The sequence below is a fragment of the Symphodus melops genome (genome assembly GCF_947650265.1).
Source record: "Symphodus melops genome assembly, chromosome: 19".
Classification (NCBI taxonomy): Eukaryota; Metazoa; Chordata; class Actinopteri; order Labriformes; family Labridae; genus Symphodus; species Symphodus melops.
The window spans coordinates 21,587,550-21,614,475 of NC_136709.1; the positions used below are offsets into that span (position 1 = coordinate 21,587,550).

The 26,926-nt window shown below is 44.9% G+C and overlaps 2 protein-coding genes across 6 annotated transcripts in view; one reads left to right on the forward strand and one right to left on the reverse strand.

Moving 5' to 3' along the window:
* rab11fip5a (RAB11 family interacting protein 5a (class I)) overlaps nt 1-26,926 on the reverse strand; it is a 67,604-nt gene that overhangs the window by 19,291 nt on the left and 21,387 nt on the right. For 2 of the 5 annotated variants that reach the window (XM_079369759.1, XM_079369758.1), the window contains exon 1: nt 2,009-3,122. In XM_079369759.1, coding sequence (XP_079225885.1) covers nt 2,009-2,385 — 377 coding nt within the window. In that variant the 5' untranslated portion in view covers nt 2,386-3,122. Of the gene's footprint in view, nt 1-2,008; nt 3,123-14,845; nt 14,990-17,867; nt 18,048-18,283; nt 18,454-23,843; nt 23,965-26,926 lie in introns of those variants that run through there. The other 3 variants (XM_079369760.1, XM_079369762.1, XM_079369761.1) reach the window with 3 other exon arrangements.
* Nucleotides 23,960-25,445, forward strand: LOC306840487 (G-protein coupled receptor 151). The gene has a single exon (XM_079369818.1). The coding sequence runs from the start codon at nt 24,052-24,054 to the stop codon at nt 25,177-25,179; it is 1,128 nt and encodes a 375-aa protein (XP_079225944.1). The 5' UTR covers nt 23,960-24,051; the 3' UTR covers nt 25,180-25,445.

Sequence of the window (26,926 nt, forward strand, 5' to 3'; positions counted from 1 at the left end):
AGCCCCAGCTGGTTTCAATCCTTTATATATAATGTTGATGTGTGTGTGTGTGTGTGTGTGTGTGTGTGTGTGTGTGTGTGTGTGTGTGTGTGTGTGTGACCAGCCCAGATTCACCAAATACCACACAGAGACACTGAATGTACCAGGATAGCAAACTGCTGACACGTCAACATCGCAGGCTGACTCTAACCTTCAGGTGCTCCAAGCAGGACGAGACTGCTTCTCCTTTCATCTCACATTCACAGCGCTGCCTGGGTCAAAGGCACGCGGGCAGCTCGGCTGGTCGACCTTTTTCTACTAAACTGCCAAAACCTGAGAAGAGAAGCGTTTGAGCCGACATGTTCGACCTGTGCTCAGTCAACAGACTGGACTGGACCTCCTGATGTCCTTCAGACATTTCAGGAGCATCAGCAGAGCCTCTGTGATCACAGGGGCGTCTGTGGCCTAGCGGTTAATGCACGCGCCCAATGTGCAAGCAGACGGCCCAGGTTTGAATCCGATCTTCGGCTCCTTTCTCGCACGTCGTTCTCTATGACACCTTTCTGTCTCTACGATCAAGGCAAAAAAAAAAAGCTGCCACCCCTCGAAACATGTTAACTTTTTTCACACCTTGGCAACAAAAATAGAAGTCCGAATGTTTCCTTCCTGAAATGATCAAACGCTGCACGCTGCCTGGATTGAACACGTATGTTTGAGTTGTTTCAGCGCCTCCTCTTTGCCAACATGTTTGTGCATTTAGGAGGCCGCTTCATGCCTGTCACAAACACGTCTAATGATCCGAAGCTGTTTTAAAGCTTTGGTTCCTTCCCTCTACTTCAGTACAGAAGGTTTTAACAATGAGGAAGTCGACGCCACGCTTCATCATGGATCCACGACGGGGTTTTACAGTAAATGTTTTTCTGTCGGTGCAAAAGAATCCAAAAGTATTTTTTTTGGACGCAATAAATGAAATCACGCAGATACTTTAACGTTTTTGGGCCTTTTTGCATTTATGGGATGGGACAGCTGACCCATCGGGAGGAGACATGCACTGAAGGGATACGTTTGGATTTGAACCCACAGTCTTCACCCTCAAAACTGCAGATACTTCAAACTAAACCGTGGGAATGATCGGAGAAGCAGGCAGTGAGGCATTCAATCCAAGCGGCATCAATTGACCATAATGCATTGCTGTCAGGAGGAACGTTTGAGTTGAGGCTACTTTTCCCCACTTATATTCTTTATTTTTCAAGCTATCACTACAGGAGGTTCATTGTTATCTGAGAGGTGTTTTCAGGAGGAGAAATATGAAGTATTAGAGAAGGTAGAAGCATCCAAACATTCCTCTCATAACTCCATTAAAAGGACATTATTGATTATCAGGAAGTGCTCACTGAGGGCGGGAGAGTGGTTTCATATTTGCAGCATCAAACTTGCAGTCGCTTCTTCACATCCAAGTTTGTTGTCTTGTGGCCTTTTGTGAAACAACATGTTATGCTAAAAATACCTCCAGGCTCTGGGATCATGAATCTGTTAGATAATCCCTGGAATTGGGACAGGCATTAATCCCCCCCCCCCCTTTGCCCCATACGTCCTGCCTCAGAGTGGGCAACAACACTACGAGTACCTACAACAAAACAAGGCAGGCGTGCATCTAGTGTGGAGACACCAGGGGAGGTGGGGGGGAAGCCTTCAGCCTCAGTGAGGTGTGTGGTGGTCAGATGTGCTCAGAGTTAGTTTGGTGTGTGTGTGTGTGTGTGTGGGAGGAGGGAGGGAGGGTGTGTCTGCAGGGCCCTGATGATGCAGCACCACAACATTTGACAGCTGTGTTTGAATCTGAAGCCCAAAACTAAGACCTGACAAAAACAGGAGACACCCTGATGAGTTCAATGAGCATGGGAAATCAGAGAAAGTTATGGAAGATGAGGCATGTGCTTGCAGATTTTTGGTGATCCGCATGCTGACGCTAACCACACACACACACACACACACACACACTACTACTACATGTGAAGAGAGATGAACTTACTCGTTTCTAACGTATCTGGTCTCGTGAAACACTTTATCAAGCTGGATCACAGCCTGTCCCAGGAACATGTCCAGCCCCATGAGCGCGCGGTGCATGACGGTGAGGATCAGCTCGTTGCTCCCGGCCGGATAGCCGCACCGCCCGCCGTTCTCCAGCACGCCGGGCTGCAGCTCAAACGAGCACTCCTCCCTCCACTCGGGCTCGGTGGTCTTCTCCACCACGCCGGTCGAGTATTTCTCCTTCCCCAGTTGGATGATGGTGTACACGTCGCTGGTGCCGTGTTTGCCCTTGCCCCGTAAGCCCCTGCCTCTCAGCACCGTCACCTGGACGTGTGTCGGTACCCATTTCTGGTCCTCCTCCACGGTTAGCGAGGACATGTCCCCCACCCCCCCTCCAGACAGACAGACCCACCGACCGTCCGACCTGCCGCGACGAGGCGAGGCAACCGGGGAGAGGTGGTGCCGTTGTCCGCCGCTTCCTCCTTGCTCTGGATGTGCACAGTCACATCAGCTCCGGGGTCGGCGGGCGGTGCCGCATTATGGCTTTGTGTGCCGTCTCTGCAAAGTTTCCCCCCCGGTTGCCGGTTGCCTGATGTCCTGGCGTGCTCCTGTGTGTGCTCTGCGGCTGCAGCAGCGTCCGTCCCTGCCTCTCTCCTCCCGCCGTGGTGCGGGCCTCTCTGCGGGCAGCGACGTCACGCCTCCATCCTCCTTCTTCTTCTGCAGGACGAGGAAGTTCAGATCCGACACAACACATGGGCTGTCTGTGCAAACACCACAACATAAACGTGTCCCGGAATGTAGGCTGGGATCATCCTGCTCCTCCTGTTATTATTGGGAATGTGAAACTCCATCATGTCCTCCGTGCTGCAGGCCTCTCTTATACAAGATACAACAAAACTGCCTTTTTAAAGACACACGCAACAACAGTGAAGTTTTCCCCATGTGTTTACAGCAACTTATATAATATATGCTAAGAAGTCATGCTATCTGACAAAAACAGAATATTTCTTTGGAGACTCTCAGACAATAAAAGCTCAACGAGCAGATTGAAATTATTCATTTATACTCAACTTATGTGGATAACTTCAGAGATGGTTGGAGGTTTAATTTAATAAATATGTTTTTATACTAAAGTGCTCATTCATCAGCACGTGGTGAAACGAGACTTGATGAAGCTTTAGAAAGTAAAAGTCTTAAAGTTTTACTGAACAAAACAATCCAACTAAAGGTCAATGTTTCATCATTTTCTGGAGATGTTATGAAAACGAGTTTATGTTCAACAGAATAACCCAGACAGAGTGATTGTCCTCCATGTGGACTCGTTTAGTCCCCTATGAGTAAACATGATTAAGAGATTATGAATTATAATCCATGATTGGCTCAAAGGTTCTTTGTCAAAGAAATCATTTCACTATGAACTCAAAAGAGCCTGATTACTCCGACTACTGTATAAAACATGGACGTGGTCTCAGTGACGTCACCCTTTGGTTTCTGAACAGGGTGTCATTTGTAAATGTTGTCTCCACCTGCCTATCGATCAATATAAACTAAAAAACTAAAAAAACGAGGTGGCCGTGGCTCAGTTGGTAAAGGTTGAGGGTTTGAGCAACATGTCCAATGTGTCCTTGGGCCACTTAATCCCAGATTTTGGTTGAACTTGTCTTTAGGTCCTGACAGAAATTAATAACTCAGGTTCTCTGAAAAAGGAACAAAAAAGAATCCATCATCTGTGTCAGTTTGTAAGTCTGTAAAAACTTCCACCAATGTCTGCCACGAGGTACCAATCTGATGAACCAATCACAGGCCTCCCTTTCTCCCTGCTCTCTGATGAACCAATCACAGGCCTCCCTTTCTCCCTGCTCTCTGATGAACCAATCACAGGCCTCCCTTTCTCCCTGCTCTCTGATGAACCAATCACACGCCTCCCTTTCTCCCTGCTCTCTGATGAACCAATCACACGCCTCCCTTTCTCCCTGCTCTCTGATGAACCAATCACACGCCTCCCTGTCTCCCTGCTCTCTGATGAACCAATCACACGCCTCCCTGTCTCCCTGCTCTCTGATGAACCAATCACACGCCTGGCTGTCTCTCTCCTCTCTGATGAACCAATCACACGCCTCCCTGTCTCCCTGCTCTCTGATGAACCAATCACACGCCTCCCTGTCTCCCTGCTCTCTGATGAACCAATCACACGCCTCCCTTTCTCCCTGCTCTCTGATGAACCAATCACACGCCTCCCTGTCTCCTTGCTCTCTGATGAACCAATCACACGCCTCCCTGTCTCCCTGCTCTCTGATGAACCAATCACACGCCTCCCTTTCTCCCTGCTCTCTGATGAACCAATCACACGCCTCCCTGTCTCCTTGCTCTCTGATGAACCAATCACACGCCTCCCTGTCTCCCTGCTCTCTGATGAACCAATCACACGCCTGGCTGTCTCTCTCCTCTCTGATGAACCAATCACAGGCCTCCCTGTCTCCCTGCTCTCTGATGAACCAATCACAGGCCTCCCTGTCTCCCTGCTCTCTGATGAACCAATCACAGGCCTCCCTGTCTCTCTCCTCTCTGATGAACCAATCACAGGCCTCCCTGTCTCCCTGCTCTCTCTCAGAGCGAGGAGCTGAGGTCTACGGGAGCACGGAGGGGGCGGGGCTTGGTGCAGACGGATCACTGAGGCAAAACTACCGTGAAAGTGATTAAACACATCTCGTCGTGAAGCGCTATAAATACTATTTAATATCATGTTGTCATGGTTACGTTTTAAAACTTCTTATAAGCAGAATCTGTGCAGCTTACTTTCACAGCCAGTGGCAACATGTTGTTCTTGGTCATGACATTTTATCACCCTCATCTGAGATGCCTTTCTGATACTGGGGCGGCAACATCCTGTTTGAATAACAGCTTCAGAGATGTTTCTAGATCATGACAGCGAAGATAAAGATGGCAGATGATCCCGTGCTGCAGGAGATGCTCCTGTTATTCTCCTCCAGTGTTTGGATGGATATTTTATTGCTGGAAGAAGATAGTGGTGGTTTCTCACACTCTTTACTCTCTTTGACTCAACTATATATTTAATTTGTGCTTTTTTTTGTCCCCACTGAGACCCAGTCGGCCTCCTTTGAGCTGTCACTGTGTGGCAGAAAAAGCTCCCAGTTGATTTGCTTGCTTCGGTCTGTCTCGTGTCGGTTGACGTGCTGCTGTGAGAGGCCTCGTTTCCACCCGGGTCGTGCGAGGTTACGTCTGTTTTGGGGGTGACTGATGGGAGGACTGGGGGCCCAGTCGAGGCTGACGTGAGGAAATCAATATAAAAGAGGAAGACTTTGAGGCTGCTTGACCTGAGGCCTTCGCTACACCTCATCTGTTTACTGACCTGCACTGGTTTAAGATGTCATTCATTGAGCCGAACACATGGGTTAGTTTCCCAACACTGAAGGTGATATTATTCTTCATGCAGTAAATGTTAGTGTAGATAGATAGATAGATAGATAGATAGATAGATAGATAGATAGATAGATAGATAGATAGATAGATAGATAGATAGATAGATAGATAGATAGATAGATAGATAGATAGATAGATAGATAGATAGATAGATAGATAGATAGATAGATACTTTATTGATCCCGATTGAAATTCAAGGCATCCAGTAGCAGTATACAGACAGGCAGGACACAAGACATTAGATTGATGATTAACTCACAGGCAGACCTGCACGACCTCTAAATCTTGTGCTCACCAAATAATCATCTGCATCTTCTAATCCTGTGCATGCAACTTCTGACACAAGATAAATATATATTCTTTATATTTTGGGCGTACATCAAGGGCTTTGTAAATGACCAAAATAGCACAATATGCATCATCACATTTAAAGTGATTTTAATGCTCATCTGATGAGCAAGAATCTGCAGTTTGGTGGGAGATGAAATATGTCACTGTAACTTTCATCTTCTTCAAAACTATCAGAAGTGAATCAAATATTTCACCTTTGACTTTACAAACCTGCTGAGTGATTAAAATGAAGAGTCCATCAGACAGCTGATAGAATTCAACATGTTTGATGTTAAGTCCTGTAATCTCACTGTTACGTCTAAATGGACCTAATGAGCAAACTTACAACATTTAAGGTTAAAAAAAAAATAAAAATCACCTGATTCATTTTTGATTCCACCATGAAGACTATAAAAGCTAAGATTAGATCTGATAAGATCGGTGAAGGGTTTTATTTCCCCCCTTGCTTGTGTCACTGCATCGTTCTCTCCTGCAGAGACAAAACTTCACAGCTACACAATTAAACTAAAAGCTTCCTGTGCAGCTCTCCAGGCAGCTCCACCATCGCTGCACAGCAACAGCCAGCGAATTCCACAAGAGCTCCACTCGTTCCCTCCTTTCAAAGCGCCTGCCTTCAAGTTGGAAGCAAGCTTTTATCCAACCTTCGCTCTGCTGCCGCCCACATTTAAAATAACACGTTATGATGAGCCAATTTCTACGCTGACAGGAAGAGGATATCCTCTTTCTGAAAAGGTATTTTGACAGAAGCACTTGAGATTTTCCACTCAGGTAAAGAGCGGCTAAACAGAGCGGCTCTGAAGTGGCAACCGGGGCTACTTAACAAATCTTATGTACCCATGAAATGTGAAGTGTTGTTAGTCATCGAGGAGGCTGAAAATGTGGGTGAGGCGAGTCCTTCTGACCGCCAAGAAATCCCTCCTGTGCCACTTCTCTTCATCGACGTGACAAACCCTCAAAGATATGAACCAAGTCACTCAGATCCTTGTTACCAAAAATAAACATCTGCAGCTCAAAGAGACACACTTTGACTTTTCTCTCAACATGTCGACTTCAATCTTCCCCCCTCTCATTATTTATTCATCTTCTTCTCTTTAGTTTTCTTTATAAAATGGCTTTTTTTAAAAATGTAATAATAATAATGTTCTGACTCACACGGGTCCAGCATATCAACCCCTCACTATTTAATTTGCCCGTAGTGGTCACGCCATTTCAGATATCAGGAATATGTCCGTAATGTTTTTATGGGAAGTTAATTTTAGTGTGGGCTGTAATGAGCTTTGAGAATAAATTAGTTTTTTTGCAGGTGTAAAAGTCAAGGTTGTGATTTCCATGTGCAGACCATTTTCATTCCCAGTAAATTATCTGTGGTGCCGTACTATTTCAGTTTCGTCGTATTTCTGTGCCTAAAATATTTCAGCTATGCCAAGTTGAAGTCTTGGCCGTAGAAAGAGGAGATTTTTTTTTTTTTTGGCAGAGCGATTAAACAGGTTTGATTGGTTGAAGTCCAGATATCCGTTGAACAGTGAGGGCAGCAGCAGGCAGACGATGTGCGCTTACATCCAGACTCCTCACAGCATCAGGGAATACATCTCTAACGAACCTCCAGTTTAAGGAGCTGCCAAGAACAGCTGTATATGTTTGAACAGGCTGAGGCTCTTTTTAAAGCAGATTAGTGCTGAAGTTCAATCACAGACACTTAACTCTGCAGCCTCTACCATCAGTGTGTGAATGGATGAGTTAATACTGATGGACTCTTATTGATTATGGATGGATGGATCAGATCTTAGTTTCAGTTTCTGTTATTGTGACGTCGAGAGTTCAGCATAAACCTGAAAACAGTCCAACATGAAAAAGTATTTGACCTTTCTTACTTTGCATAAATCTCTCGGTTCTGCATCCATGCAAATCAGAGTCCCGTGAATGTGGAGGACTGGCGGACATTATTTGCATCATGTTTGAGGTCGAGCTCTGTTTTTACTCACACAGCTGAAAGCAAACCACAGATAAGAGTTCACGTCTTTCCAGCGTCATTGAAGCTCCTCAAACACAAGTTGTCCAGTTTGCAGTCAGACACTGCCGACAAGGACTCCAGCTGAGGCGAACAGCGCCCTCCGCTGGACACAACATGCAACTACAGTCAGACATATGACTTGATTATGAAAGGCCGCTTAACGAACCTTTACCTACTTTTTTTTAAATTAAATTAGTTCTTAAATTGATTTTTAAAAAATTCTATCCATATTAATGAAATATTTCATATTGAAACTTTTATTGTCAGCAAAATCAACTGAACAAATGACTTAAAACTACATTCACATGTTTTTCTTTATTGATGAACTGAGAATGTTTTGATTTTTTAAAAACAATTTTCGGATGGCCACAATATTCCTTTCTCAACTAAAATCCCATTTCCATTTACCCTCCATTTATGAGCAAAACCCTGTGTGCTTAAGTACAGGTTTACCACCAAACACTGGGCCTAAAGAACAACCTCTGGAAAGAGAACTTTCCATCACATCCTCATTACGTTTTATTTAATGTCCAAAGTGAACACAGACACAAGACGAGGCTTTAAAGCTGCCAAACATCCCTGGACGTCCTCTAATCACACCACAGAATAAACATCTGACAGGCTCTAAACGAGGGCCTGAAATGTTTAGCAATATTTTCTTACAATCTAATCTGTCTGATTAAGATGTTATCCGCGCCGATCACACAGACGACAGAGAGATTTCTACAGAAAGCCCCGTGAAGAGCTAACAGCGCCTCATCAAAGACGGATTCCTCGTCTATTCTGGGAGCCGAGCTGCCAATCATCCGCTCATCAGGCTCACTGATTCATATCTGACACCAACAGCTGTTACATAACCACAGCTAATCCTCTCTCTCACACACACACACACACACTCGGGTATAGACAATAAAGGGGTGAGCAGCTGCCCCACACACACACACACACACACACTTTCCATGGAGCCAAGAGAAACAGATAGACGCAGGCCTGAGATGGATCCAGTTCAAGCAGCGGAGTGCAAATGGCCTACTTAGAGTTTAAACTGGGTAATTAGAAACCTAATCAGGGCTCACTTTCTCACCACTATGAATGTAATGAAAAGCTGCTCTCCTCGTATACGTGACACCCGCACTAACACGCCAACACGCGGGGCCAACAAACAGCTGTGACTGCCTGTAAATACACCTCACAGCAGAAATGATGTCGACAGGTACGACGATACAACAAAAACATCCTGTGAACATCTTCATTTAAACAAGTTCAGTGTATAAAGTATAGAACAAATTCTGCCGATACACAAATAATAATAATAATAATAATAATACAATTTTTGACTTTAGTAATGAAAAAATAATACACACAAAAAAGGGCCCAGGGCCCCATTAGAGGAAGGGTCTCTTTTTATGAACTTTGATTTGATCCTCGAAATATCAAACGATCTATAGAGACCTGTTTTGATACCAAGGCAACAAAAATAGGAAACGATGCTATAGAGGATAACTTCTTGTTTTTCATTCAAGAACATTGCAGAAATATTGGTAGCATTGGGATCAATGTGTCAGGCATTGGCAACGATGTCACTCATGCATTAGAAATTGGCATCATAGGGATTTATGCTTTGGGCAATACTGGGAATAATTGTGGAGTTAAGAAACATCGGGATTTATACGATCAACATTTACAATGTTTGGATCATTGTGTTGGACGTTAACAATATTTAGATTAATACGTTGGACATTGGCAACGTTGATATTTATTGGCAACATTGGTCATGTTGCTTTAATTCTTTGGACCGCACGTTCAGGTGCCACAACGATAAATCCTCATGATGAATGTAATAACGTTCGGTTTGTCTCTTCTTGGTTGAACTAATCTAACCACCTGTCAGCATAACGCAATGTGACTGCATCCCTTCCTGTCTGTCATGTTTCTCAGCTGGTGAGCAGCAGCTGTTACTGGGCAGTGATCACTGGTGATACTGGTGTTACTGGGCTTTATGTGATTCCAAATATTTAGACTGTGTGCAAAGAGATCAGGTGTCTGCAGGACCTGGGGATCCATAATGAGTTTTTTTTTTTTAATCTGGACTGAGACGGAGAGAGGACACAAGTTCTGACCCACAATCATCAGATTCTCGGTACGTAATTTATCCAAAGATTAAAGTCAAGAGAACTTTTCTTTTGCACTTGAACAGCATAGTTGTGTCTGTCTGTAGAGTCTAAACATCTCTCATCCAAATAAGCCAAATGTGAAGATGAACATTAAAATGTCCTCATTTCCACCACTGATTTGATGCATCACTAAGTAATGAGGCAGTTCACGATGTTTTAAAGCAGCACAATAGTGATAACAATCAATTTAATGAGTCTTTGGAGTGTCTGTTAAATAAGTCTGCTTGGTGTTTCTCCTTTTGTTTTACATTTTTTTTGTAAAATGTTCTATAAAAAAAGGAAACGTGTTGGCCAGAACATCCTCATATAAAACATCATTTTCCTTCAGTTGAATTAAAATGAAATCCAATTTATTGACGAGTCACTTTTGATAGAAAATTACACAAGTGTCTTATCGGAGTTATTTTTCATGAACAAGGCCAACAAATACATATTAAAGTTATTTTGGACAAACGCAACCTTCAGAGGTGAAAAATGAAGCCATTGCTCAAGTCCAAAAACTGCAGTTCTTCGAGTGTCCACTTGAGGCGCTCCAAAGACCTGGAAGTCCCACACACATTGACGCATTTACTTTTTTTTGTTGATGTTTTTGGCTGTAGATTTACAATCAGGATAAAAAATTCAGTCAAGTAATAAGCTATTAAGAAAAATACATAACACGACGCCATGCTACCTGATTTATCACCCAAAAAATGATCCTAAATGTAGCAGAAATATGAGCGTAAGTAAATTAAGGGTCCTGAGATTTCCGAGCGGTCTCTGAAGGCAGCGTGTTTCCCGCCGTGTGGAGCTTGTTTCGGCGGCTCGCGCAGCCCCGCGTGGACAGCTGGGCGGAGGAGGGGGGAAAGAGAGAGAGGGAGCGGCGTGTTTTTCTTTGCGGGTCAATAATGCGGTGTTGGTTTACCAGCTCTGGGGATGTGGGCTCTGCCTTTGTAACGAGACTTAGTGGTCTTTGTCCGAGTTATATTTTAATTATCTGCTAAACTGCGGCTGGGGGCCACGTGGGAAAGAACACGAGCCCTGACCTCGGCAGCTGTCAATCATACAGCAAGGAGGAGGAAGGAGACATATCATCAAAAAAAAGTTCTTAATTGAGACAGAAACAATAAGAAAACTCCCCAAACGCCTGATATTATGTGTTGCCTACCTGAATGCACGAGTGTATGGAAGCCCTGAAAGCCCAAAAAGTGAAAATAAAAATGTGCCCTCAACCTAATCCTCTCATAAACATTTGTGTGCACTATGAGATCGAATGAAGGAGGATGAGAAATATGCCAAACAATAAGAGGACGCAGGGATGAAGGAAGTTGGGGTTGACATGCGGGGTCAAAGGTCAGATTTGAACCTGGACCATCCAGCTTGGAGGACTCGGCCTGCCTCCCCTTATCGAGGTATCGTCAACGTTCAGTGTGTGTTTACGTCGACCTGAGGGTCCCCGTGTTTCGCCCATATCACGAGTCAGCGGCGGCTTCAGAGACTCACAGAATCTCTGAAAACGTTTTCAAACCTTTCAAGCGATTCAGGAGAAACCGAGACACGTTCAAGTTTCGATCTTTAGTCGTCAGCTCGTCCTGAAGAACTGTGTATCTGACGCCATCTGTTGGTCAGTAAGCTCGTCTGTGCAGGAGAATAATTGGTAATCCACTAAAAAGGAACATGAATATTTGCTTCATGCATCACGTATCGATAGATTTAAAGTCTATTTTATTTATAAAAACAACAGACTCGATTCCGTCTTGGAGGGCTCCGGTCTCCGGTTTGTCTCGGAGCCACAGGTTGGGTTCGAACCCGGCCCAGTGCACCAACCACTTCTCCTCCAGCGCCGTAAAAACAATGACTTTAAATCAAATATTCACATTTAATCATCTTACAGTCGTAAGTCAACGTGAAAACAGTTTAAAGCCATTTATAAACAAAACCCTAAATTCTAAAGTTCTTCTTAATAATGGAGAAAACAAAACAAAAGCTCTGATGCTGTCTCTCTTCATTTGACATGATTAAACATTTTTCACGCCCTCTCTGTCTCCCGTTACTTAATGAAAGTCCACCTCTGCGGCCGACCGCAGTAATCACGCCAGTGGCCGCTAATAGAGATCAAAATGGAGGAAGACAAAGATGAGAAGAAGAAGGAGAGGTGGGTGTTTGTCTCGGAGGAAGCCCTCTCCTGCTGTCTGACTGCCTCTGCTGAATATTAAGTGTTGGCCCCGTGATTTGTCCTTGTGTTTGTCCTCCTCTGATACTTCCTCTCTGGGCGTCACATCCCCCATGAAGAGGCTAATCTGCTCCCGGCGGGGGGGCTCCTCCCCGATGAAGAGCTGGAGGAGGGGGGGGCACTCAGACATAATACCAGCTATTGTCCCCGAGTCAACACAGAGCAGCCTTTACGTCAGCACACACACACACTCTCACCGTGTTAGCTCGTATGTGAACATCTCAGTCCTGCACTCTCATTTGTTGTTGATCAGATTTAATCAATTAAAGTCATTTAATTGACGTCTCCCACATTTAACTTCACAGAGCCAATCAGAAAGACTCGTAAATGTCTTATTAAAACATCTCCATCTTGACTCTTTTCACGCACACACATAATAAATGCTCACGGAAATATAGGATTTTTAGGAAGTTTTTGCACATTTTTTTGTACACATTTAAAATTGTAGTTCAAAGCTGCAGCCAGGAGTTAATTTACTTCGATGCAGAGTGACACCGAGTCGACCAGATGACAAATCCTGCAAAGAGCCAGAAACCTGGTGAGGTGATAAAATACGACACATCGTCGTCGTGTTGTCGTCTCGTTAACAAACGCGTGAGGAGGGAAGACAGTAAGCATTCAAATGCAGCGTTTGCTCTCACAACAAAAAGCATCCTGGGAAATGTAGGTAATGCAAAGAGGTGCACAGAGAAGTTTGAATGTTTCTCTTTAACATAAAATAATACTTTTTAAAGCATCAAAAAAAATCTGCAGAAAAAGCTGTTAAAGTGTCAGATGTTTAAGGTTCAGTCTGGATTTGTAAAATGTTTGTTTTTCCCGACCCAAATGATGCCACCATCCAACGCCTCGTCTCCCACTTAAGCCTCTCTAAACTTCATTCACAGAGCTTCAATCTATCAGGCGAGTTTGTGGTCAACAGCGAGCAAAAAAAAAAAAAGATGTATTTTTAAAAACCAGCATGCAGCGAGCGAGCAGCCTCCCTGCAGTCTTTAAGGGATTGAGCTCACACAGTGGAACAAAAGAGAGGAGACGATCTGAAGTGGAGCGAGCAGCGCTGAGTTAAACGCAGCCCGTCTGACTGTTTGATGTCCTCGGGGGAACGCAGGAATCATGTAAGCCCCCTGTAATTTACTGTTTGGGGTTGCCTGGGTAGACCTAATTCCCATGAGGAGCCTCTCTCAGGGTTTTCTATAAAGTCAGGATTTGTAAAGCTGCTCTCGTTGACCCCCTGCAGGTCAGGAGGGCAGAGGAGCAGCTCCCCACGACGTGTGTGTGTGTGTGTGTGTGTGTGTGTGTGTGTGTGTGTGTGTGTGTGTGTGTGTGTGTGTGTGTGTGTGTGTGATAAATGGTTGGAATCTCTGCACATGCAAGTTTTTGGTGTTAATTCTACTCATGGAGAAAATTCTCCCTGCTAAAAAAAATCCAAGGAGTTTAATCGAGGACATGTGATTGACAATTAAAGGACCAATCAGAGAGCTGCTCTCTCCCTGTGTGATCATGAAGGAAACATGCTGTGTTGAAGCTTCTCTGACAACAATGCAGCAGCCAGTATGTCCTCCTTCTAACTTTAGATTCTGCTCCTGAATGCTCTGGATCTGATTGGACCAGAGAAGGTAGGCGGGGCTTTGAAGGCCGTTTTGGACGCCCCTGGGTTTGCCAGATATGAGAGCAGTTATCAGGTGAACAGGTGTTGCAGCGATGGAAGCGGGCAGTGGAACTGCTTCAGATAGAAGTGATTGTACCCGAGCTAAAAAGCCTCTGCATGTTTCTAATAAGCTCCAGCAGCAGAAAGCTGCTCAAACTAGGATCAATGTTGGAGATGAAACATGGAGAGAGGTTAGAACGCAGAAAGCTTTACAGACCCATGCAGAGCTGGCTAAACACTGAAGCTACAGTGTCCACCACATGCAGAGCTGGCTGAACACTGAAGCTACAGTGTCCACCACATGCAGAGCTGGCTAAACACTGAAGCTACAGTGTCCACCACATGCAGAGCTGGCTAAACACTGAAGCTACAGTGTCCACCGCATGCAGAGCTGGCTAAACACTGAAGCTACAGTGTCCACCGCATGCAGAGCTGGCTAAACACTGAAGCTACAGTGTCCACCACATGCAGAGCTGGCTAAACACTGAAGCTACAGTGAGAGAGGTTAGAACGCAGGAAGGATTCAAGGCTCCCGTCTTCGACTGCAGCGCCGATTTGAAACACAAACGAGTTGGTAACATGTCGGGAAAGATGGACGCCTACAGGAGTCACTTTGTTGTCTGAGCTAATTTTAGGCCATCACTCAATACGGCATATTTAGCACCTGAAAACAGCACGACAACATGTCAGATATTCTGCATGCCGCCATCGACTGGGCTGCTGATTAACTCTATAATGCACAGATAATACTCGACTGTCGATGCACGGAGCAGCCCAGAAATAAATCTTCCAGATAAATCAATGAAGCTGGGAGGTGTCACAGTTGCTGCATTTTTAACTCTATCTGCTTCTGTTTATTTTCTGACCTTAGCAAAAGGCTAAAACGGAAAACATCCCAACTTTAAACGACCTTTGTTGTTCTGGGATCTGAATCATCCATAAATCGATGCAGAGAGCTAAAAACTGCATAAATGTTGCTCCCCCCCCTTCCCTTGCTATCATACCTCTCTACCCATGATGCGTCACTCCTGGCCGGTCCACATGAGCCTGACCTGTCTCTGTCCCGTTCCCCTGACTTTGAGGGTGGGGGGGGTCCAGACGTGCCTGAGGATCCTCTGCGGTTCTTAACCGTCACGGTCAACTGCTGCCTGCAGGAGAAAGGAGCAGGTCAGGATTACAGAGGGCTGTTTGCTCTCCGAGGCCTCCTGTGACCTTCAACCTGCCCTCCAAAGCGACACACTGAACGCTGCTATTGATGCAGCCGTGAGACAAAAACACCCAGAACAACGTCAAAGCCCCCTCGCTGTCAGTCGACAGAGTGCCAGGCTCTCGTTCCCCTCATCGCCTCACAATAGAAGGAGTCTATTGACGGCATTAGCATGAGTAAACAGCAGCTTTAGCTCACATTAATCCTCATCTGTTGCATTTCTTTACAACATGCAGGTTCATGTGTGTTTGCAAACCATGAAATATTCATTATTTATTTAATATTCATTCACTTGAATACATCGGGCAACATTTATTCCATAGTCGACACTTTGCAGCATCACTTCATGATCTCAGCAGCCGTTTAAGATCGAGACATTAATCCTCATCAGAGGCCGAATCCAACGAGGGGAAGTGACCTGCACCAACCGACAGGACGTGCAGCACGTTCCTCAACGATGTTCACTCAAAAGCAAAAGTCCAAAACTAAATGTAAGGACTGGAGCGTGCTTCAGGAAGTTCTTCAGGAGTTTTGTGCAGGTGTAAACACGACTATAGGAACCTCGTGGATTCTTGTATTTTGACCCACAGACAAAAATAAGAATCCTTCAACATGTGTTCTGCATTTAACACAACGAGCAGAAGTCCTTTAAGGGGTAAATATATCTTTAAAATGTGACTTGATGAGGGAGTGAAAGGATCCTGAAAGCCTGCAAGGACATAAAGGGAGTCCGTCAGCAGCTGAATGAAGCGGACTGACACGACGTGTGATGAAACATCAACAGCTCTAATCTGCTGATCAGGTGCACAATAATCTGAATTTCAGCCGTGGCCAGTGTCAAAGCCAAAGGCATTTGTCGGCGTGCATTCATTGTCAGGATCTCCGAGGTTATTTGTCAACACGGCCACGGCGCAGCTTTGGTAATCTCGGCGTCCTCGCCTGTATGGACTGATTGATAATTGATCCCTGTTCAAACACGCCGTCCTGGTGCCACAGTTGCCTTTGAATGCCTCGTCCCCCCTCACAGCCGCCTAATCCCGTAAACGAATGGGAATGAGTGTCGTCCTCTGCTTGATGTCAACCTTTCACTTCGCCATTTATCTCAGATTGTTTACTGATGAGGCCCGCCTCGGAGCGGACGGGGTCACCGACCGCGGCCTCCCCAGGAGCTCCAACTTAAAATCACAACTGCTGCATAATGAAGTCGTTCCACCGTTTCTCATTCAACCATCCGATCGATCGTTATTCATCACACATTCATGTCAAGACGCTTCACTGAAGAGGATATGTGAGAAGACGCAGGAAGGACTTCTCCTTCCTGTTGTCCACACTTCCTGTTGTCGTCGTGGCGATGGTGTGGGCATCGAAGCCTTTATTTATAATTTAAATCCTGAATCGTGGCGGCTGTTCTGACGCTTTTTTGTAAATGTACTGCAGCGAAAGAGGAAGAACAATCAGCGCTGTGACTCGTATTAAACGGATGTTTCGGTGTCTCAGGCCCTCGTAACGCCCGCCATGGTTCCTCCTCCACCGTCCCGGTGAAGAGGACGGGTCAGCCGCCGATCAGCCGAGGCCCTGAGCAACACGCTTTTATTTGTAAGGCACGACACGGGGGGATTGACATTTAACTTGTTATTATTTCCCGGAGAAGATTAATGATAAATTGTCCATTATTTTTCCTTAAAAGTGAAAGATAAGGCCGCAGTCGTTCGCCCTAAAGCCAGAGTGCCACCACTATGCAAAATGACAGCCAATTATCGGGGCCTAGTTTGGGATAATGACTTTACAATGAATCTTTTGATTGAAATGTAACTCGGCCTGCCTCGGGCAAAGTGCGGAAAAAAAAAAAAAAAGCAGAGGGAAGGATGGAAAAGTTACAGAAACAATAAGCGCCATATGACAGCGTTCATGTCTTCCTCTAGGTCCCTCGCCCGCCCGCCCGCCCGCCCGCTCTCTCGCTCCACTCCTCTCTAGAAATCGCTATAGGAGGAAAGCAGAGATATGCATATAGTGATGGAAAAATTATTAAGTCGCAGAGGGCTTGCAGCAAACATAAATTAGCATATTCAGGGTAAATATGCAGACTATTTACGATAATAAGAGCGGATTATTCAATTCAATGAATGTTAAATAGATGAGGAAATGGTATGTGTCTTATCTAGTCAAAGCTTCCATTCATTTTAATCGCTTCCCAATTGAACTCTTCATTTTATTCTCTCTCCGAGTTATTGTTCCCATTCCGGCGCGCGGCGGCACCTTTGGGTCCTGGGAGATTTTCCTGCGGTCACGTGGTTTAAGTGGCGTTCACCTTATTCAGTGCGGCGGGGAAATGGAGAAAGTCGACGTCACCCCGAGGCCAGCATCGTGATAAGCTGCTTTTCATTATGCACAGGGGCCCGATGGAGAACAAGATAAGCGGGGCCCCGCGCCGCATAAAGGAGGGAAACATACAAGTCATCGAGATTAAACAAAAAGGCCTTTTTCTTCCCGTAAACAAAACACATTTGGTTTCTTATTGTGTGCATTAAAACTTTCCCTTCCACCCCTGTGTGTGTGTGTGTGTGTGTGTGTGTGTGTGTGTGTGTGTCTGCTCCTGCTGCAGGCTGCTTTGTATTTTAAATTAACTCATAAAGAGCCGGAGCTTTTCGATGTTCCCGTGATTTAAACTGATCCTTTATGAGTCGACTAAATATCAGCGTTCATCTCTGATCTGATTCCACATTTATTGATGTTTTTTATTTATCTGAATCTGAAATGTTTCAGGGTCGTAGTCGTCGTAGTTCAGGGGTCGGTGCTTGCGTCATAGATCGACTACTTACGTTGAATCCCGAGCTGAAGACCCGGGTTCGAGTCCTGCCTGTGGCTTCGTTCCTTCATGTCATCACCCTCTTTCTCTCTGAGGCTGTAGTCCTCATTGCAGCGGTTGTGGGTTTGAATCCGCCCCCATCCAGTGGCTCTCCTCCGAACATTTCCGAACATCTCTCTTCAGCTGCCGATTTCTAATGAAGACAAAAAGGCCCAAATAAATAAATGTGTTCATTAATCTCAGGTGTTTGATTCATTCATGGAAAGGTTTCTCTTTGTTAGGTGCTCGTTCACCGGACAGCAGCCGCACTCAGGCACCCACTCATGTCAGGCCTAACTCAAACACGTGAGTATAACAAAAACCCACCCACCAAAAGATTTATAAAGTATGTCAAATTAAAAAAATATGATACATCAGGACACCCTTTACCTTTACTGGTCCCGCTGGTTCCCCTTAATCTCATATTTATTCCTTTCATTCATGCTGGTTCCAGTTTCCGAGTTTATAAATATATTAAATCATATACGAAGAATAAACTCATCAAAAACAACAGCTGAGGAAATGTGTCTTCAGCTTCATGCATCACCGTTTGAAAAACTTCACGTGGCGCTGGCTCCACCTAGCGGCGGAGAGGCTGCATTACAACACGGTGACAGAGCAAACTGCCCTCTGCTGCCACCTAGTGACGGTAGAAGAGTACTGACGTTTCAATTAATTAGAATCAGAAATATAAAAGTGGCTCTTAAACTCAAAGCTGTGAGAGAGTTTTATAAATAATCACAAATAGCAAGAAATGTGAAAAATTAGGGGATGAATTAAGAGTTTTCTCTCCTTTATCTTTTCTGTTAAACTCATGTTATCTTTTTAGACTCTGCATAGTGAGATGATGGCTTTGATTAGAAACATTTGATTTCTTATGTTGGCCTCCAAACACAAATGGCTGCTTTAAATCTGAGTTTGACTGGTTGGTGTTTCTTACTGAGAAGAGTTTGGGTCACTCATTATGTTGACTCATTTGTGTTCCTCTCGAATCTGCACTCTGATGCCCCAAAATAATAATCAATAACATGGGTATCATCCGGTGTTTGTATACATCATTTATCTGTTAACTAATGTAGTCATATCTTTTGTTTACTTCAGGTTGAACAAAAAGTCAATCTCTGTCCCAACAATAAAGTGCTTTCTTTCCTCTGACACATGGTGGCGCTCTTCTGTCACTTTTCATCTGCAGATCATCGACGTGAAGTTACACAAAGCACAGAGACGTCACAGACTGTCTGAGACACAGTGATCACAGCACATCACTGCTAACTCCTGGATCTGGGATCAATATTGGAGATGCTTTTGAAAAGTGGAGAGAGAAAGAAAGGTTTACACACCGATCCAGAGCTGGCTAAACACTGAAGCTTCAGTGTCCACCACATGGTGACCTGTGTGAGCATCCACTCTAGAGAGGAGGGGGGAGACAGCTCTTTGTAAATGTTTTTGGTTTTGACTGCAGTACACATTTTAAACACTTGGTGTCAGAGTTACATACTGCTCCTTTAAAAAGCAGCTGAACCACCTGAAAGTGACTCACAACGAGCTCTCGCCGTCTGACGGCAGGGAGGCCCAGCAGGCTGCAGCACAGCGGAGACTCATCTGCATAAAAAGAATTCAAAACAATAAATCATTAAAAAGCAGATGATGAGAGTAATATTTACTAAGCTTCTGATCGATACTCTATCTGTTCTGTTGCCAAGCTCTCACCTGCCTCCCGTGTATTTATAATTAAAGATGGGGGGAAAAAAGAAAAGCTTACCAGCCGCTCCCCCTCCCAGACGCACTATAAAAAAAGACAGACATTAATTATTTGCTGTTTTGCAGGCGGGAGTCTGCCCTTTAGCTTAAGGGAGCCATCTATCCCTTTGCATGAAGCCTGAAACAAACAAACTGTGAACGGCCATGAAGGTGGAGATGTTTCCTGCAGCTTCAGTCAAATAAAAGAAGAAGTCTTAAGACTCAAGCAGCAGGGTTAAAACATGTGGATGTTATTTTGTATAGCTTTCTCCAGTCCTCACAGTCTGTTTCTCCAAACCGGTCTCTAGACCACTTTTTGAAGGTCTCGGTCTCAGACTGGGCGTACTGCAGATTTGAAATAAAGATCACCACTGACCAGCTATTTCTCTGTCATAACTGTGATTAAAAGAAAAACTTTCTAAAAGAACAAATAACCTTCATTCATAATTTGATTTTTAAATATTTCTGGTGCCAACATTACTTTAACACTTTACCTTTGTTTGGGCCCCAAATCTGCATTACTTCTACTCAGCCAAACCCACTGACTGGATTTATCTGCCTCTTCTAAATGAAATAAACTAGGGGTGGGACTTTGACACGTTAACTATGATTAATGAATTACAAGAAGATAACGTGTTAAATTTTTAAAACGCATATAATCACAGCCTGCCTCATAAACAGCGCAGGACTGTTTGTTATTGCTATGCTCGTGCTAGCTTAGCGCTAGCTTATTGCTAGCTTCGTACTAGCTTTTCGCTAGTTTCGCGTTAGCTTTGCCACAAGTACAAACAAGAAGCGTTTGCAGCCTTAACTCGACCAAATGACTGTCTTCAGGACCTAAATTAGTAATTCAACTTCTGATAAACTCACAAATTCACTCGCTAAATTGATCGCTCTAGACTGTAGACCACTGTTAGTGGTAGAAGATAAGGGGTTAGAAAATATGTTACAGATAGCAATGTGTGATCCAACTTTCCAGCTGCTGAGCAGAAAAACTATTTCAAACATGATCCAACAGCTTTATGAAACTGAGAAGCAAATAACACTGCATGCATTGTATTCATTCATCCACCAAAATCCATTTGGATTGACAAGTGTTTCTTTTTAGGGCAAATATTGTGATGCACTTAAAATGTGATTAATTTTGATTAATTAATTTGAAAACCCTGAGTTAATTAGTATTAATTAAGTCCCACCTCTAAGATAAACATGTATGGATCCATGTCTACCTACAGCAGGGCTTAGTTACCACATAACTACTCTAAATTTTATTTTTCGTTTTCTCATCTCGTGGAGATAATCGTCCGTCAATGCAATTGAAGTGTCAGCAGCAGCTTTGAGAGTCAAGTGTTTTTCCATCCACAGGTTGTTGTTGTAACTGTCACTCCCGCCACCTATAGGAGCCCGTTGATGTCAGCAGCCTTCACTCTGTCTGCTATCTTTGGCTCCGTTTGAAGGCGGCGCTTGAAAGCAGTTCATGTAAAACAGGGTTGCAAACATCAACAACAAATTGCTAATCGCTCCTCCACTTCTGAGCGATGATACCAACACGGTTTGTGTGCTTCTTACTGATGTTTGATCTCGCTGAATGATGATAACAAGAAAAGGATTTGTTTTGTTTTATTCTGCAAAAGCTTCTCTGCTTCAGAGGATTCAGGACAGAAATGTGTCATGGCAAGGTTTGCTTTTTAAAGAGTCCCCGTGGTGGAAAAAGTACTTTCTGTTTGTTTGGACTCTGGAGGGAACATTATGGAGTTCTTACTGAGCTTTTGGGTTTTGTTCCTGTTCTCCATCTCCTCCTCCCTCTCTCCTTTCCATCGTGTCCTTTTCACTGTTATTCATCTGTCTCTGGTTCTGTGAAAGCCTTGGGGGGAATGAGAGGGATTCAACTCTCCCACAATACCGACTCAGAGTGGTGGATGCAGAAAGAAAGAAGCGGGAAAGAAAAACACTTTTTCTTGTCGGTCTCAGTCGGTCAGGGTTATTTCCCATGAAAAAGGTTATAGAGTCTCAGACTGTGCACGCAGGAGCACGTACGCGAATTAAAATGAACTCTTTCACCCCTGCAAGATCCAGCCGAGAAACATTATTCTCTGAGCTGAAGAATGGTCCAATCTCACAGCACATTTATGCACCTTTTAGAGGATAATAGCCTTCATAAGCGACAGAATGATAACACCTCATGAGGAGAAGATCGTCTGTAAGATCTCTTTCCATCTCAAATGCACGAGGAGTTTTTAAGTGTATGGTAATTCATTTTATTCATAGACTGGAACAGGTCTGCAGTGAGGCCTCGAGACGGCAGCATTTTGAATTGTTCCTGAAGTTTTGGACACACGGCTTCTCACCTGTCTGGGCTCATCTCTTTGCAGAATGTGCAACGTGTTTCACATCAATAAATCATGAATCCAACATGTCCTCTGTAAATGTGTGTGTGAGTCCTTATTTATTTACATTCAACCCAACTCGTCTGGTCTTAAACATTTGTATTGAAATCTTTCCTGTCAGTGGTCAAACATTACGTCTTAAATGCATCGATTCTACACGACTGCTGAACAACTTTACCAATTACAACTTACAAGTTCACAATCAATCCTAAACTTGTGAAAATATGTTGCAGGTCTTGCCATGTGGACACCCAGCAGAGACACACAGTCAGTGTGAGTACATTCAGACTTTGTTTTTCTCCAGGCGGATCAGTGGTCTCTAATGAGCCTGATTCTTATTCTTAGCTCGGTACTGTCCGTAACAGATCAATTATCCCTGATTGCTGCACACGGCACAGACGGCCCCCTGCTCCTACTATCACTCTAAATACCCCCAGAGCTTATTTCTCCTGTCTGTAATCACTGCGTTGTAACGATTCATTCATTAGATCTGAAGCTCCAGAGAGGCTTTCAAGCACTTCGATCTCACAGTGCTTCATGACGCCTCACATCTTCCTCGCTCCATACTGTGATGGTAGCTCCGGTCTCCTAGCAACCGGCCCTCTTAGAGAAGGTGACAGCATTTGAGTGGGCACCCTCACCTCTAGATATACAACCCTCCCTGTCATCACCAGTCACCCCCCCCAGCCCCCCCCCCCTCACTCCCCCCTTCATCATCCAGAAGCTCAGCGAGTCAAGTAAACACACCTCGCCGTGTGCTGGAGTCGGCTTCAAGCACCTCAGCGTCAGGGTCAACGTATCAGGCAGATAATCAGCTGGAAACGTCACTTTTTCACTTAATTTATTCACACTCCAATCAATGAAAGGCTCTTTGAAAGCCTCGATTTAAACAGGGCATGATGTGCTTCATTTAAAGTTGTTTGTGAACATGATGCTGAGCATATCAAACAGAGTCTGAACAAAGTGACAAATCCACCTTCATAAAGCTTTCAACACCAAACGGCTGAAAACGTACCAGAGAGAAATACATCCATAACTCCTTAAAGGTCTTATTTCTCAATAAAGTTCATCTTCATACTATATATATATATATATATATATATATATAATATAATATATAAGTGTTTCTCCATGCACCGTGGTAGCTGGTGACGGTGTGCCAGAAAATCCCACTCTGTTTCTTCAAGATTGAAATGTCAACATCTTTTGTGTTACTTAAAAGCAGATATAGTGAAAATAAAAAAAGTAAATCAATGAAATATAATCGAGTGTGTGTGTGTGTGTGTGTGTGTGTGTGTGTGTGTCACCACTGCATAAGTAAGGAACCCTGTTTGGGCCCCCCCAAGTCTAAAGTCTGGACACACACCTCTGGGTATTTATACTCCAAACTAAAGAGTTCCTGAGGCTTCACGTGGTCATAACAGAACATTCAATCTATCAATAATCCATATGGATCTGACCTCAGATATTTGTTGTTGAGTTGATACTCTGACATTTTAAATATCTTTACAGGATGTTTTTCCTCTTTGTCATGCCTCTGTTTTCATTTTCTTTATTCCATGTTTTTGCAGCATTATGTGATTATTTAACAGTGGCTGGACTGCATGCAATCCACGTGTTAGTTTTTTTTTTTATTCACTGAAAACGTTTTTATTTTCTGTCTAATGTGTCACTTTGATGAGGCAGCCGGGATCCCTCGGAGGTTTCAGATGTAAGTCGCATCACGCTGCGCTCACATTTGGTTGTGGCTGCAGCCTGGAGCCACACTGATGAAGTGACGTGAGTGCTTGACGACGCTAAATGGCAGCATTGAAATAGCCTACCTGGCAGCCCGCTCTCTCACTCGCTGATGCCATCACGAGCCCGTCAGCAGCGTTTCAGCACCGCGGCGTCCTGGACAGCTCCCTCGCGGGTTTTCTTCTTCACTCCAGGAGGACCAAACATCTGCGCAGAGACGTGGAAAAGAAAAACAGAGAATTTCACCTGTTGATAAGTTTGGAGCTGGAACTCTAAGTCACACTAAGTGAAGACATGGATGTTAATCGACCAGCAAATGTCTCCTTTTTCGACTTCGTTGGAGGAGTTCAACTTCTCCAGGGGGAGGACACCAGAACAGCCATGCCCGTGATCCTGATCGGGATCTGCATCTCTGGAGCAGTTGGGAATTTGCTCGTTCTGCTGATTTTCATCCGTGACTTTAGACACGGAAAAGGCTCCGAGGTGAAAGCGCTCCTCGCCTCTCTTGCCTTCACGGACTTGGTGATCCTGTTGCTGTGCGCCCCCGTGCGCGCCGTCACCTACTACAAACAGACCTGGACCCTGGGGAGCTTTCTGTGCAGCACCACGGACTGGTTCCAGCACTCATGTGTGGTTGCAAAGACTTTAATCCTTGCTGCTACCACTCGAGCCAGACACACCTTGCTGGTCCCCAGCTCCTTCTCCAGCCCGACGTGGATCCACGGAGCCCTGACGTTCATCTGGATCGTGTCCATGATGCTTCCGCTTCCTCAGATGCTTTTCGCCTCTTTGGTGGAGCACGGACGCGACAAAATCTGTGTCTCTGAGATGCCAGTTTGCGCATCTGACTTCATGAGTGTGTTCTACAAGATTTATCCAACTGCAGCCTTTGTGGCGCCGGTCATCTTCACCATCGCCTACTACATCAAAACGCTCCACGCTGCGGTGAACCACGCGCCCTGCCCGCAGCACCAGAGCAAAGTTACCCTGGTTTTGTTGTGTTTGAGCGGCGTCCTGGGGCTCACGCTGCTGCCAGAGTGGGGGACTTTCACCTGGATCCGACTTGGCTACAACAAACCTCCTGTGGGTCTGATCATCTTTGCGCAGGTCCTCCTTTACGCATGCAGCTCGCTCTCTCCGGTGATCCTGATGACCATGTACGACGACGTGCGCCAAGGACTCATCACCATCTGGTTCATCGCGACCTGCAGAGGCTCCAAGAACCTCTCGGACGACAACAAGTGTCCCAAAACGGAGGGAAACGGAACGGAAGTCGGAGCCAACGACGTCGCCAACGCGGTCTCAGGGAACAAGGAGAAAACCATCCCGGACGTGGAGCACTTTTGGACAGGGCGCAGGAATACGCACGTCGAGGAGGAGCAGGATCCGGTTCCGTGGGAGAGAGAAGAGAAGATGTTGTAGTGGAGCAGTTGTGAAAGTGTCTTTTTTTTAGCTGTAACTGGTTTTCTAGTTGGTTTCCCCGCAGTGCAGACCCCGTGTGCTCTCGTGAGCTTGATTAGATTTAGACACACTTTGATGTAAAACGTTTCCAACTCGTTTTGTTCGTTCTTGCCTGCAGAATCCAGTAAAACACCTTCCACACATGATGCCATGTAAATATACTGTATAAGCTTTTTGACTGTGTGTGTGATGTATAAAGTGGACATTAAAACCTTGTCATACATGGACTGCTCTGTTTTTTGTTTGTTGTTTTTTCTCCACAGAGGCTCGAAAAAAACCATTTCATTAATCACAGATGACATTCAAAAGCAGCATCTGAATCTCAGGCATCAATTTAATAGAGGAGTTGACCCGCACTGTGCAAACAGATCATTCCTCCATATTAAATCACAACTAATCCAGCTGCACAGGAGGTCAAATACAACTATCAGATCATATCTTAGTACGAGCAGTGCAATAAAAACACTGAATATTGGGGAAAAAATAAAAATGAATTAAATGACAAGAATAGAGAAACGACAACACAGGAAGGTAAAAAGAGAAAGGGCCTGTTTGAGGCGGGGCTTAAGGGTGGGTGGTGGTGGGGGGGGGGGGGGTTGTCAGAGCTGTGTTTACACGGCCGGCTCCTCACTGATTATTTAGATGATCACTTAATAGTTTTTTTTATTGCTCGTTCTGTGTCATGCGATGTGAAGCTACAAGTTTAGATTCTGGTCCTGGTTCTGGATTTGTCTGGACCAGAGAAGGGAGACGGTTGTAAGGCACCCCTCACTTCATTTTGATTTCTGTGTGGTAGAATCACCTTTTCACCTGTAACTCATTAAAAAAAAAAAAATCCAGTCTCCTGGTCTGATGAAGCTCAGTCGCTCCACACCGCCATCACCTGCGTCAACGCTGCGACCTTTCAGGGGAGGTCGAGGAAATAAACCCGTTTTTAGTCTTCTGTGTGTTTACCAGGGAAGCAGCGGCCGCCTGTGGCTGCGACGCCCCGGCAGATTTGACATTTTAGTCAGCCTGAGTGAAAAGAAAGGTTACAGGTTGAAGAGAGAAAAACGCAAAGCTCTTCGGTGTGACGGTGGACGTGAACATCATTAATTCATTGACAAAAGAGCAGCGTGTCTTCTCCAGCCTGCCCCCGGGTCACCAAGATTTTTACCCCGCCGTGTATTTTTATCTCCACCGTGGGAGGATTTCACAAAGGCTGACAGACACCTGTATGACAAAGAAACTGTGAAAACAACCTGTCAGAGAGAGAGACTCTCATCCAGAGACTAATCCGTCCATCGTTACTCTTTGTTTTCCCTCCATTGGTGGTCGCGGGGGAGCTGGAGCCAATCCCAGCTGTAATTGGGCGAGATGCAGAGAACACCGTGGACTCTGCGCCACATACAGAGACAACCTCACATTCACACATACGTGCAATTTAGAGTCAGCAGGTAAGCTAAGCAGCATGTGATTGGACTGTGGGAGGAAGCCGGAGCCATGCACAGGGGAGGAACATGCAGAGAGGCTCCTGACTGACAGGGATTCAAACCAGCAACCTGCTCACTGTGCAGGGACAGCGCTAACCACTGAGCCACCGTGCAGCCAAAGTGAAAAGTAAAATGTTTAAAACAGACGGCTCACACCTGTCACTGAACTAAACGTGTGCAGGTTGGAGGAGCTTCATTAAATCACACCTTGTCTCTTCCATTCGCCTTCCGCTTAT